Genomic DNA, 13,768 nt, shown 5'->3' on the forward strand with positions numbered 1-13,768 from the left:
CATTGATTGGAGTAAAAGTTGGAGATTGTGGTGGATGATTAAGCCAACAAAGCATGTGTCTTTGACGTGGCTAACCACTCAATGTTTGCATGTCCTTTTCCTGCTAACGGTCAATATTGGTTTATTTTAACCATGGCAACGGACTTTCCCACAAACACAAAGTGGTTTTTAGCAAAACTTATCATGCACAAACTCAGGAAAAAGAATACTTTGGAAAAATGACACACTCATCGGGACATCAGATTTGAAAATCAACAACAATTTTACATATTTGGTCAAAAGCTCCAGAATAAACATTAAGAGAAAGTGGTCTTAGAGTGGAGGACAAGAATGGGTCACCAAGTTCAACTTTTAAACTGGCATGGATGAAATATATTTAGAGTGTTGAAAGGTTTGATAATCAACCAAACAAACCTTATCTAACGAAGAAGCCAATGAGATAAGGTCAAAAGCTCCAGGCCAAGCAAGTATGTAGACCATTAGTGGAGAACTTTGTCAGCCTGTCGTTTTTGTTTTAGTCCTTCAGGGCACTAGTCCGTTTCAAACCATTAAGGCATGAGTGATGGTCACATCTTCCTTCTAATAGATTCAAGGTCCATTTACTTGTTTGTTCAGGAGCTTTTGACCATATTCCCATGGCCCTCCTCAGTAGGCAAAGTTTCCTGTCAAAGATTTCAAAGATTCTCCAATTTCTCTTGATTCAGTCACATTTAAGACTTCTTAGGTATGTTGGCTTAAATAAAGACCATGTGAGATGGTTAAAAGCTCCATGACAACACAAGTATTAGGACTTTGTGTTGAGATTGTTCTCTCAGCTGCTGGTTTTATGATACCACACTGGCAGATTGATGATTGTGATCTTGAATGTGGTTTCCTTCAAGCCCTCAAGTTTAGTTTTTGCAAGTACAAGGGAGAAGCAATGGCCTGGGAGTCTCTCTGTTTCTTCATTGCACCTTTTGCGATATTATTTAGGAACAAGTTGATTTGTGTCACTGATCGTGAAACAGCAGCATTGGCCTTTCAGATCAACATTTAGCTGTCAATCAGAGCGTTGGGGAGCTGGACATCTACAATCTTGTCTCGTGTTGAAAGCTGACATTTTCGTTTGTTTCATATTCGGACAAATGAGCTGATAATCTTCCCGTTTATGTGTTTTTCTGTCTCGTTTTTATCAATCTGGATTAGTGTCCCTTCAACACTTGCTATCTTGTCTCTTTCCTCCTCTTCCCTGTTTTCTGTCTCCTCAATTAGACATAGATTCTCATGGAACATTTCTTTCCTTCCTTTGTGTCTCTCTCGGTCTTGCTCTCTGAGTTTTGACTTCATCCCAGACGGGACCTTAACTTCCTGCCGCCTACTACAGATAACAGGAACGCAGCAGTAACACACATGCACACACAGCTGGTTTATGTCCCCCACACTGCTGCTGCTGCTGCTGATCAAGTGCTTTCCCATAGTGGAAACCAGAACAAGAACACCCACATACTTGAGTTTGGTTGCTGGGGGAGGTTAGCTGCTGATAAGATAACCGCGACACCATTAACCTTGGTCTGGGTCGCCCTCTTTCACCCTTCTTCCTCTCTGCTACATCTTTAGCATGTTGGTAACGACCATGTTTCAATACCACAGGTTTAGACTTATTTGATTCCAGTGAATCCTAAATACCCTTTATGGACACGATTGACCATCTCATGATGGCTACTTCCAAAGTGTCATTGCACCATGTGTTCAGGAAACTTCAAAATCCTCCTCAGTCGCCAGATCTGATCGTGTGGTAGAACAAATTTGCATCTTCTAACACGCAAGTACCAAAAACTGCAGTTCCTCTAGTGACCACTTGAGGCCACATTCAAATGCAAGTCAATCCCTGTGATAAAATACCCAACTTTGCAGCAGAAATAAATATATCTTTACAGCCCGTGTCGATTTATAGATAAACAAAAGTGTAAATATTGTAAATATTGATGTTTGTATATTTTTTATCTTGTAACGAATGAGCACTTTTGATTGGTTCGAGAACTAGGAATGCGGACATATGATAGGTGCGGATACTCCTATCCTCCTCAACCAATCACGGTCAGGTCTCAAAAATGGGAGGATATTTAATTGCCTCGTATACCGCACCAGAACCATTTGACCCTGATGAAGACGTTGCACGTCGAAACGTTGGTCCTTGTCTTGTTTTGCACTAAGTAAACTACTCGCATCACCAGTGACTCATGTGCTCCAGTCTCTCCTTTCCTTTCTTCAAATATCTTTACATCTCTTTGGGTAATTTCCCTCTTTGCACCAACTGTATGGGAGGAAAACTCTGGGCACTAACCCTAATGTGCGCTGCCCTCATTGGTCGCGATCATTAGGGATCCTCAGAAGAATTTGGCTTTCCTGATCATCAAAGGCCTCAAAGGCTGAACCAAAGTGAGTTACTGTTGTGTTCCAAAGGGGGTCATTCCTATGTTCCCACAGCCCTATGTTCCCTCAGCCCTATGTTCCCTCATTTCTAACTTTTGTTGTCACTGAAAATTAGGCCCTATGTTCCCTCAGCCCTTTGGTCCCACCACTGGTTGGGTTTAGGCAATGAAGAAAGGAGTTGGTTAAGTTTAGTAAAAAGACCAGGTAGAGGCTAGACAGGCCAGATAGGTAGAGTCCAGATAGGTAGAGAGAGTCCAGAGGGAACATAGGGCTGAGGGAACATAGGGCTGTGGGAACATAGGCACGCTCCCGTTGCAAAGTGTGCTTCCTGTTGCCTAGCAAACTTGACAAACACCTTTCCCCCCCCTAAAAACACCTTAAAGTCTTTAACAGCTGTACTGTTACTGTTGAACAGAGCTGACACCAAATACTTACATTGACCTCCAACGCTCTGTCTACATTGTTTGGTTTTATTGCTAGTACGCAATGAGTCTCAGTTTAGGTTGCACCATGAGGAACCCACCTGTAGGAGCCTTCGCTGCTGAGTAACAGAAGGATGCATCTGAGGTCGCCTTTGAAATGGGCCAACATGTGAGAAAGCTTTGTGTTTTGATTAAATGTGCATGGTCCTAAGTGTACAGAGCTGTTCTTCCTCAACGTTTGATGTTTTTGGCCTTCCTGCACCTTCCACATCACAGTGATCCCTTGGAAAAACCTTCCTGTCCGGATAAATGGAGTGAAGTGCATGACGTAGTGCTGGCTAAGGCTACGCTATACAGAAATGGGTATTTAGTAACAATGTCAATGTTATTTTGATTTTTATGTTTTCGTACTTGTAGAGCAGAACCCAGAAGTTCACTTAGGCTTCCTTAAGTCCATACCGAAAAAGGGAACATGTAGTAGAGGCTCAGTTTTCTAAATCCAGCCTCATAAATGTCACATTAACTCTTCATCTATCAAATAAACTCTCATTTAAAGCAAGTTACGCTATTGCCAGCTCCAGGGGAAAAAAGGGAGGAATTCCTCGCTCTTTTAAATAAAGTAGAAGCACTTGTTCCAGTGGCACACAGGAAAGAAGTCTTTAGGAACGTGTGTGTGTGTGTGTGTGTGTGAAGCAAAGTTAGGGTCTCTAAAGAAAACACAAGAGGAAATTGGACTTAAAGTAGCTGAAAATTATGAGAACTTCTCTTTCTCTCTGTCTGTCTGTCTCTCTCTCTTTCACTAACTGACGCACACACTCACACAAACACACACACTCTTTCATGTGCACGTTATTTTTGTCTTGGCATTTGTCAAAGACCATCACAGGATTTTCATCTCGATACACAGCAGCGAGCGAGTCGGCTGGCTTCATCTCATCTTTTTTTTTTTTTTTCCAGACTCTGATGGAGCCCTGCTGCTTTCAGAAGGTCAAAGGGCAGAAGGTCACGAGATGGGGTCAGCAGTGTGTGTGTGTGTGTGTGTGTGTGTGTGTAGAAGGGTTAGAGTGGTGGTTCAGTGACCAAGAAAGAAATTCCAGATGCTGAGGAATTTGTCTTTACTGGGAATTTTGTGTGTGTGTCGATGAGAAGAGAGGTCATGAGAACAGCACAAAACACACACACACACACACACACACACTCAGACTATATCTTATATCTACATCAGCTCTGCTATGATACAAACTCAACACGTTGCCTCTGAGGAAAAAAGCTGTGTCTCTTGTTGGGAACAGAAAAAGCCCGTGGAGCAGCACTAACTCAACCCAACACAACACTAAAACCTTTGTTTAAAACAATACAATGAAATATTCTCAGTTTGGAGTCTCGGGGGTTTGAGCTATAGTGGAAAAAGCTTCACGGTCACGAGCGAGCCGGGGCCTGTAAATGAGAGCCACATGGACTCTCCAACACATTGTTTATTGGACAGAGCTTTGGCGTCCCGTCTCGTCGCCACTTTGTAACGAAGTTTTCGGTGACACAACAAAATCTGATGTCACTCTCTGTTACTTTAGGAAAACATGAACTGTCTCCAGTGTTTACAGCAGCTGAAAACACACGGAGTAGCCGAATCGTACGGAAGACTGTGGCCGCCAATATTATCATAACATATTTCATTTCTGAGTATGATCCTGGCACAGTGATAATGAAACAGACTGAAACTTTATTTTCAAACTGTCAGACAATATGACTTCAAAACATGAAAATAAAAATTTTAGCTGGAATTTGAATGTGAATATATAAATTTGAATTATGTCGCAATTTTTGCTACTGCCAAATGACAGTGTAGAAAATTTGTAATTTAAGTTTAATTTAGGCGGTTTTATTAAACAGTCTGTAATATATTTATTACATATTTAGTAAAATTAGATATTCAATAATGTAATTATGGCAGCAATAGTCTTCCATATATATCAAGATTCGAACCCCCCTTCATTTCCTGCTGTCATATGTCAGCATTCGTCTCGCTGTATGGCCCTGAACTCTTGCATCTCGGGGTCGTTTCCTGTTTTGTTTCAGACTTTCTGATTCAAAACTGCAACAGCGAAGTCGGAGACTTTAGTTTCATTTATTTGGTATCAGCAAAGTTGAGATATGGCGTCCACAGTTTCACACGACTGAATGAACCTGAATTATACAAAAAAATAAATCATTTAGCTCCGTAAAGAAAGTTAAAAACAGTTTTTAAAACCAACGTAAATGAAAAAGGAAATGTTCGGACTTGACGTGACGAGTAACATCTGCTTTTCTTTGACTTTGTCGACACATTCAGCGTCCGTCATGGTGAAAACTCCAGGTCCCCCGACACAACCCACGCTGTTTGTGTAACAGTCTATGACCATGTCCACTTGGAGCAGCATCCTGATGGCACTCGAGCCTGGGAAGAGGTCGCGTTGACCGCGTTTGACTCTTGTCCAAAGCAGAGAGAGAGAGAGAGAGAGAGAAGAGCTCAGCTGCCAGGAAGCTTTTTGTCTTTATCCGTCCATCTGAGGACGATTACTTCTGCCCTTTGAGGTCCTCTTGTCATGTTTCTCCAACCACAACTTTTATTTTCCAAGGAAGCTCTTTATTGCCGTCATTTGTATCTTTTTTTTCTGTTTTTGAGGAAGGGGGAGGTTGGGGGTCCCATCCTGTGATCAAAGAGTGGTGGCTGACTTGACCTTGGAGGAGAGGACCTGCCTGAACCTCCTCTTCAGCTCCTGCATGTTGGGAGATTTGGGTCTGGCCAGGTGGAGGCCTCCTCTCCTCTTCTCCCCGTTACCTCCACCCAGCGCTCGGATCACCTGGAGAAGAAAGAGAGAGAGAAAGGTCAGTGATCAAAGTGACCTCGGAAAAAGTCAAATATAGTTGAGGAAAACAAAAGCAAGGTCTTTCTTTTTAATGCTACAGAATCAAAGGGTTTAAAAGCTGCATTAAATTATTTCTTGACAAAACGAAAGTTGCTATAGTGAATGTGGGTTAGAAAATACCCAGAAATAGGTTTTGATCTGAATAATATAAGCAATAGTAACTTTACTTTTTGCTACGTTTTGGTCTCCACCATCTCCTAATACAAATACATGGCTGTTAAGCTTCTAACGGCTCCACTATGCTATCCGCTACCTATGTTTGTCTGCTGTAAAAGTTGTGCACATTAGAGGTTTAATGTGACAGCAGCTGAGTATTGAGCCCGAAAACCAAAACTGTGGGCTAAAAGATGCTAAAATGCTCCAAAGAGCTAATGACGATTCCAGCTGGTTTGATAGCTAGGCTACTTTTTATTAAACCAACTGGAATTTCACACAACCATTGAATCACAACAAAAGCTGTGGTAATAAAAGAAAAATGAAGGGCCTTAAAATGTGGACATTAAACTGAACACAACAACGTTTCAGAGAACCTGCTCTTTAAAGTACCAGAAAGGAAACAGACGACTCAAACACACTCATATGTACTGGGCCTCTGGGCGAAATGACCTATAACTCCAGAGAGAAAAACAAATACACAGAACAGTCTATTACGGGCCGGTATCTCTTTGTGGTATGTTTGTATTAGTTGGTGACTCTGGGCATCAGTGGGAAATGTCCTGTAACCACAGATCCCACAGGAAATGAAAATCCCTGAAGTTTGTACACAGCATCCTGGTATCTTTCTATAAATATTATTAAGAAATAAAAGTCCCACCTCCTGACAGAGATGTAGGAAGGCGGTGTGGACTCCCTCGTGGTTCTCTCTGGCCGAGGCCTCGAAGTAAACTCCTCCTGTGAGCACAGCCGACACTCAGATCAGAGACTTATCTTCCTGATAACTCCCAGCAGCATTCCTCATTCATTATGCAGCACGCAGCATATATAGGTTAGACACACAAAAACGTTTCACATTGTTGATTCACTTGATAAGTGATGTAGGAACGAGACTGATGGCTGACCCTCAAACTCGCGAGTGGATTGAAATAATTTTTATTGGGATATGGATGTAAATCTTGTGCCAGTTGATTCATTGGGAGAAGTGAAAACTGTGCAGGTGGTGGTAAAAGACAAGTAAGGAAATAGATGGAAGTAATCATGGTTCATCTTCTGGGTACCATGATTGTTCATTTTGTAATATGGTGCCGATTCATTCAGTAGTTTTTGGGACATTTAACAAAAAAAAACAGCTCCAAATTCCTAAATCGAGTCTTTGGTTCAGTCCGGTCTCATTTCACATCAAGTAATAGGAGGATGAAGAGGATGAAGAGGAGAGAAACCCACCTAACGAGGCTGCTAACGTCTCGCCTTCGTCTGCAGGCACTTGTCGGGCCCGGAGCAGGTCGCTCTTGTTGCCAACCTGCATGAGATTACAGATTATCATTATAGTAGAGATTACACAATAGGGATTAGGGTTAGTAGGTTACGGCTATTGTCTGTCCCAGGAAGAAGAGAGTTAGTTAACCAGACCTGGACGCTGCATGCTAAACACTGATGCAATTCATCTGGATAATACGGACGTTTAAAGAAGAGCTAATCATCAAATATTTCGAATTAACTAAATAAATAAAACCCCAAAAGACTGACCAGTATAACAGGAATGTTTCCAGAGGGGTGGATGCGTCTGACGTGTTGGTAGAGCGGCTGGATGGTTCGGTAGCTGTTGTGGTCTGTGATGGAGAAAACCAGCACGTAGCCGTCCGCCCAGTAGATCGACCTGCAAGTCCAGTTATAACAACACAGTTATCACCAGATATTATTGATCGATTAATATTCAGATAATTCTGGTTGAAGCCTGACCTGTTGATCTGCTCCTGGCAGTACAGGCCCTCCGCATCATCCTGAAAAACAAAGATGAACAGTAAGAGTGAGATCAGAGCTAAGACTGACACCCACTTATCAGTTCAGGAACAAGGAAACATCAAGTTGAGCAGCTCTTTCCCCTCATATTTCCTGTCAACAATGTTCAAATGTTACACTTTTCTGAGTCCAGAGTCTCATTTTAAAACGGAGATCTGTCCAGCTTGCAGTTTTTAACAACCTAACAACTTCTCCACCTCTTTCTCGGCCTCTTGAACACCAATTAATTTCTTCTAATCTCTGAAAGCCGGTCACCATCATCATCATCATCATCCTCCTCCTCCTCCTCCATCCTGCCAGGATGGACCTCCTCAAGTTATCTCCCCTCAGCGTAAGGAAATGAGCAGCTCCGAGGCCTGGTTTGGTAAACAGACTGCCGACGTCGGGCAGGGTGAGCCGTGTGGCACGTTGCACCCATTACGCTCATCATGATGAGCGAGGAGATGTTCTCTAAGGTCACTTCCTCTTACTTCAAATACATTCCTGACATTGTTTCGAGATAAAAAAAAAGAAAGGGGGAAGGTTTTTCGACTGCTTCTCAGGGTTTTGTTTCAGCTTGTAGCCATAAACCAGTGGTGACATAGCCTCTGCTTCTTGAACTTTTTCACCCACCTCATCAGTTAAAGATGCACATTTCATATTTTGTCACCCAATGTAAATGCAAAGTCCAGCAATTGGTCAAAAAATGGAAAATAGTACATTTGAATACAAGTTCATGGTTCATTGGTTCAAGGTCCATTTATCATTTTAATATTGACCTAAACTCCAACTCTCTAGGGTTAGGCTAACTGTTGCAAACAACAACCCCAAAAAGTCTGAAATGTGGCGTGGTCACAGCAACGGGAAAGTAAACAAGCCCAAAGCCAAAAACAACAAATAAATATTTTTGATTTAAATACAAATATGACAATTTAAAGGTGTCATTCGATCTAGCGCTGTCGTGTGCAACAGCTCCACCTACATGAAGCCAGTAGCCTAAATGCCATCGTATCAAAACTAGCTATGGTAGCGAATGTAGCTAATTGGCAAACATAATTATTTACATCTGCTCTCAGACAAAAATATCCAATATTTAAGCTTTTACAAGCCAGATAAAAACATGAATACATTAACTTAAAGCAGAAGTGAGTGATCCGGTCGTTTTCGCTAATGCTGCGTTCCAGGCAGGCTTTTGAAATCGTAAATTACAGCTTCAAGTCACAACTTACGACTTTGTAGCGTTCCAGGCAACCCACTCGTGTTTTTCCGACCTGTTTTACCGGTGAAAGTCACTATAACGGCCACTCGTAACTTCCGACCGGTGAACTCGTACCAGATCGAACTGGTACCACTTCACGGTCGGAAAAATACGAGTTTCCTTGAACGCACCATAACAGTCGTCGTCCCTACGTCACCAGATTCACGGCGTCCCTTGGCTGCACACACAGCCCTGCATGCCGTTCTCTCTCCTCATTGGATAAAAACTGTAGGATACGATAAATGTTTTCTCTTCGGCTCAGAGCAGAGCAGAGGGACTGAGAGACCCGTGTTTCAGTCCAAACACTCTATGTAAGTGATTGCTGTCGGAAGATATAACTATTTAAGACTTATATTAACACAAATATATCACTCACTTCTGCTTTAAGCTGCAGCATGCTAAACAGCTATGGTTGAAAGCAGCTATCTCTTCACTCCAGAGCAAACCTGTGCTCCTGCAGAGCCAGAGAGTGAAAAAACAAACTGGAAACTCAGTATTACTAACTGTTTCCCATAGCACTCAGCCTAGATTGGAGATGAAAAACCCTTTGAAAGGATTAAGAAGTATTAAAGCACCGCACTTGGCTTGTTTGGAGCCTTATTAACTTCACACGGAAGTTAACACCATGACCCTGGAGGTATCAAGTTTCTCCATATCTGCAGATTTTAGGCTTCAGTTGCAGTATCATAAAGATCCTCATGAGATGTCAATGTATAGCCTATTCTATTACGATTGCACATTTATAGTCTTTTCAAGCTGCTGTTGCTGCTTCCATCTGTCATTTCTATTTCATGCAGCCCTTGAAACCTCTGGGATGGAAGCACGGCCTTCTGTCGCTGCGTTTCCATGAGTTACCTGGAGAGCGACGCAGGGTGTATCCTGGATCTGAAGTGACACTTCCTCCCCATCCAGCGTGACCTTTCTGGAGTAGAGCGCCCCTACGGAGACCGAAAGAGAGAGACAGGTGGACGTGTGAATGAGTCAACAGGTGAATGAAAGAGGGAGAGATCAGTATTGGGGTTTGTCTAAGAGAGAAGAGAGATAAACTCACCTGTGTTTGCTTCATAATCCCCAATGAACCTCTTGGTCAGAAACCTGACGATCAGAGCTGAAAAACAAAAAAACAAGATCAAGGAGTCTGAATCAGAGGAGTTTCAAATGTGTCACAACAAAGTGGGAGGAAATACCACAGCGGAGGAGTAACGAGATCACATTTCTGTAAATAATCAGTGTCATCTCAGGGACTGTTTAGAGAGAACGAGATCGAGGCGTACTGCAGCTCGTGTGATATAAAATCTGACCTCTATACTGAAATATTTGCTCCAAGCAACTGTTGTTGACTGGAATTTCCCTTTTCCCCGGCCTTGTTTGATTTTTTGGACTTTTACAGCAAAAACACGAGCTGAACAAACAGGCCAGGACTCTGAACAGGGAAAATGATCCATCAATACTGAGAATCTGATGGCGCAACCCTACATTCGTCATCTTTTACTGATAAACGATTGCCTCATCTATCGCTGTTATTTAACTTCTGGGCACGAGTCTCACAGACTGTTCTCTGCCCAGTTTCATGCAGAATCGCCCATTAGTTTCAGTAAAATCTGTGACTTTAGAGAGGACATCGGTGATTTATGAAGCTGGAAAATAAGCAATCAGGTACTTAGGTTGAGTTTCAGTGGCTCCTTCAAAGAATAGAGATTATTAAGTGGATTATTCAGATAAAGATCAAAATAAAGTCAAATGTATGCATATGCAAATATCCATATGTCCTTATAGACCTATATATCAGAATATATAAAGAAACATGTAAGGATATGAGTTCATATAAGTAAATAAATGATGGAGTCTATTGGTTCATTCAAACTACAGTGATCTTACAAGTACCATAATGCAACTTGATGACATAATGACTGTAATTAGCCCCTTCCCTCTTCCCTGCCTGCTGGTAGATGCCTGTGCTCTTACAGTCATAACTGATCTTAAAAAACAAAACAAAACACACTGTCAGACTGTTGGTAATTCAGACACTGACACTTAAATAACTCCCTCGGTGTTTATTATGAATTATAAATCCCTCACTTAGCACCAGACTGACAAATTAGCCACTTGTATAGAGACAGAGTCACACACACTGTTTAGTCTATGGCAGCCACTGTTATACCTCATCTCCTGGACGTCTTCCCTTTTTTTTTTGGCGTCATGTTCTGTCACATAAACACTCAAACATCGACATTAACTTTTGTTTTCTTCATCTTTCTTCGACTCTGTTGAATATTTGTTGTTGTTGTTTTTCTAGGTCATGCCAATAGTACTTAATTACTACCTCTGTCTTTCTATTACAGTTTTATGTGTGTGTGCCATCTTTGCACAGTGGCTTCTCTTCTTTTCAAAATAAAATTAGATCATAGCCTACTGTGGGTTATATTTAGAGGTGAAAAACAACTAATCTGGTTGCATCATCTACTGTGATGTGAGTGAGTAGGCTACACTTCAGAGATTACCCACTTTATAGAGAAATATAAATGTGGGGTAGATTTAATTTGACATTAGTTACTTTTCAAAATAAGATTTCACACAGAAAACTATAACTATTTCATAAAGTATGAAGACTTTCATGGATATTCTAATTAGCTCAATATAAGAAAAATGCAAAACTATAATAAGCTTTATGAAATTTTAAGATTTTATCTGCTAAATAAAGTAAAGTGCGAATTGTCGCCCCCTGCTGTTCAGGATGGATAATTCATCTCCATCATTTTTACTATTTTACTTTCAGCTTCCATCAGTATTTCTGTTTGAATCATGCAAATAAATCGCATAGATATTCTCACAATAATATGATGAGTGATTATCATATTGAGATGCAGGAAATCAAAGTCACCATTAAAAGCCTACATTAAAAAAACTTCCTCCATTCATTTAGGAGTTGCACAGTTAAAAATGTAGATGTGTCTTCTTCATACCGGTTTTCCCGACGTTGCTCGCCCCCAGCACCACGATCTTCACCGTCTTGTTGGGCACACAGTCCAGCAGGGGATACTCCGGTATGGGGACCAGCAGAAAGTTACTACCAGACCCGCTGCTGTTCATGGTTCCCGGTGCAGGGTCGCCAGTCAGCCGCATTTAGCTCCCCTCTGCCCCCGGGATCAGCCCTGCTCCGCCTGGGAAAACAAAAACCCACCAACCCACCAACCCACCGACCCCCCAGCACCGACAGCAGCAGCAGCGGCAGCAGCAGACCTCCTCCGCCCCGAAGAGGAGTGCTCACTCCGGCGTTCCCATGGTTTGATTATCCTGGATCTCCTGGTGTATCCGGGTGTTCACTCTGTTCAATCTACAGCTGCTTCTGTTGCGTTTTAAAGACACTGCAGGAAAATAAAGTGGTTTCTCCTCTTAAGATCCAGTATTGTAAAAAACCCAAGTATCCAGTGCAAAGTTGTTGTTTTTTTTCCTGGGAAAGTTTTTATCCTGCAGCTGTTTGACTGACTGTTGGTGGAGAGGAGAGGAGAGGTGGCCTGCCCCGGTCCGCACGCACTGAGGAGGACAGATGAAACTGATTGTGGACAGAGCGCAAACAGACAGGGAGGGAGGGAGGGAAAGATGCAGGGAGGGAGGGAGGGAGGATGCAGACTATGAACCATCCCCTCCTTGAATATGAGACTATAGTCTGAAGTGGGATCCTCTTTCCAGACTGGATTTGTTCATCCTCAGCCTCCTCTGATCCAACAAGATCACTAAAGTTTAAGATTGTCAACTGGCATATTAAAGAAATTGACCAACATGTGGCTGTACATTTTTCAAAAAAAAATTTTTTTTCCAATTTAAAATGTCTATAAAGCAGAGGAAAGAAAACTATAAGCATCAATTTTAACATATGGAAGCCCACACACTGATTAAAAATTAAAGGTAGCCTAGTGACTTTTAGTTTTAAGTTGAAATTGTGACCTTTTTTAGTCATTGTTGAAATGCTGATGAATCACGGCGTTGGACTTTAGAGTCAAAATTATAAATTGTTGGAAGTAGTAGACTTTAGATATTCTGCCCCAGTCTGGCTGCCACTGCTTCCACCTGACCCCAGGCCTTGGTTGGGCCAGGCCAGTAACTTTAAGTAGGCCCATCTCTAAAGCTCAACTCAAAAGTCACACAACAGTGACCTCATATTGGTCAATTTCATTTTCATTTGATTTAAAAGTAAAACATTTTGAGGTGAAAATTGAAAACTCTATAAATCCTGAATGCTTTGAATTTCATATAAAAACACCATAGCCTACTTTCTTATTCCTTTGACCCTCCATTAGTGTTTTTATTTTTCTACCCAAGTTAGAGTTAGCTATAATAAAAAAAGATCCAAGAATAACTTCAGACAATATAAAAATACTTGTACTTATACTGTAATACTACAGTGGCTTGATGACAATTAAATGTTTGCTATCTGAAGACTGATGATAATTAATTGTTTGGCTAATGTCCTCTTTCCAGGTGGTGTTTGTTTGTTCAATCTGGAGCAGATCTTTCTCTCTGGTGAATCCTCCTATTGCCTAAACCCAGCAGTAGCCTAATAGACCGACTCAATTTCATGGATCACTCGTTTTGGCTTATTGTGTGAAATTGGAAATGACTCTCAAATCTCAAAGCGGAATAGGTCGTAGTAACACTTAACACCGCCCGCCAATTCGACGCCTGAGTGAGAATCAAACTAACACACGCTCCCGTGCGACTTCCAGGCTGGACGACAGGAAGCTACGGGAAGTCAGATCCAAATATACCGAGTGATACCGGAAGTCAAACTATTGTATCTTCAAAGTAAAACTTTTGGCGTGGCACAAGAAAATATC

The 13,768-nt window shown here is 41.7% G+C and overlaps 1 protein-coding gene across 3 annotated transcripts; it reads right to left on the minus strand.

Moving 5' to 3' along the window:
* Positions 1–4,943: 4,943 nt before the first annotated feature.
* Positions 4,944–12,463, minus strand: rasl11a (RAS-like, family 11, member A). 3 transcript variants are annotated; one of them, XM_083993251.1, is made up of 8 exons: positions 11,897–12,463; positions 9,985–10,041; positions 9,789–9,871; positions 7,637–7,677; positions 7,424–7,553; positions 7,121–7,196; positions 6,555–6,631; positions 4,944–5,674 (listed from the first exon to the last, which is right to left on the minus strand). In XM_083993251.1, the coding sequence occupies exons 1-8, from the start codon at positions 12,054–12,056 to the stop codon at positions 5,528–5,530; spliced, it is 771 nt and encodes a 256-aa protein (XP_083849377.1). In that variant the 5' UTR covers positions 12,057–12,463; the 3' UTR covers positions 4,944–5,527. The 3 variants fall into 3 exon arrangements, with proteins under 3 accessions (XP_083849377.1, XP_083849376.1, XP_083849378.1); XM_083993250.1 differs by lacking the exon at positions 4,944–5,674 and having other exon boundaries at positions 6,147–6,631; XM_083993252.1 differs by lacking the exons at positions 4,944–5,674; positions 11,897–12,463 and adding an exon at positions 10,121–11,858 and having other exon boundaries at positions 6,147–6,631.
* Between the last annotated feature and the right edge of the window lie 1,305 nt (positions 12,464–13,768).

The sequence above is a fragment of the Trachurus trachurus genome (assembly GCF_905171665.1).
Source record: "Trachurus trachurus genome assembly, chromosome: 18".
In the NCBI taxonomy this organism is placed as follows: domain Eukaryota; kingdom Metazoa; phylum Chordata; class Actinopteri; order Carangiformes; family Carangidae; genus Trachurus; species Trachurus trachurus.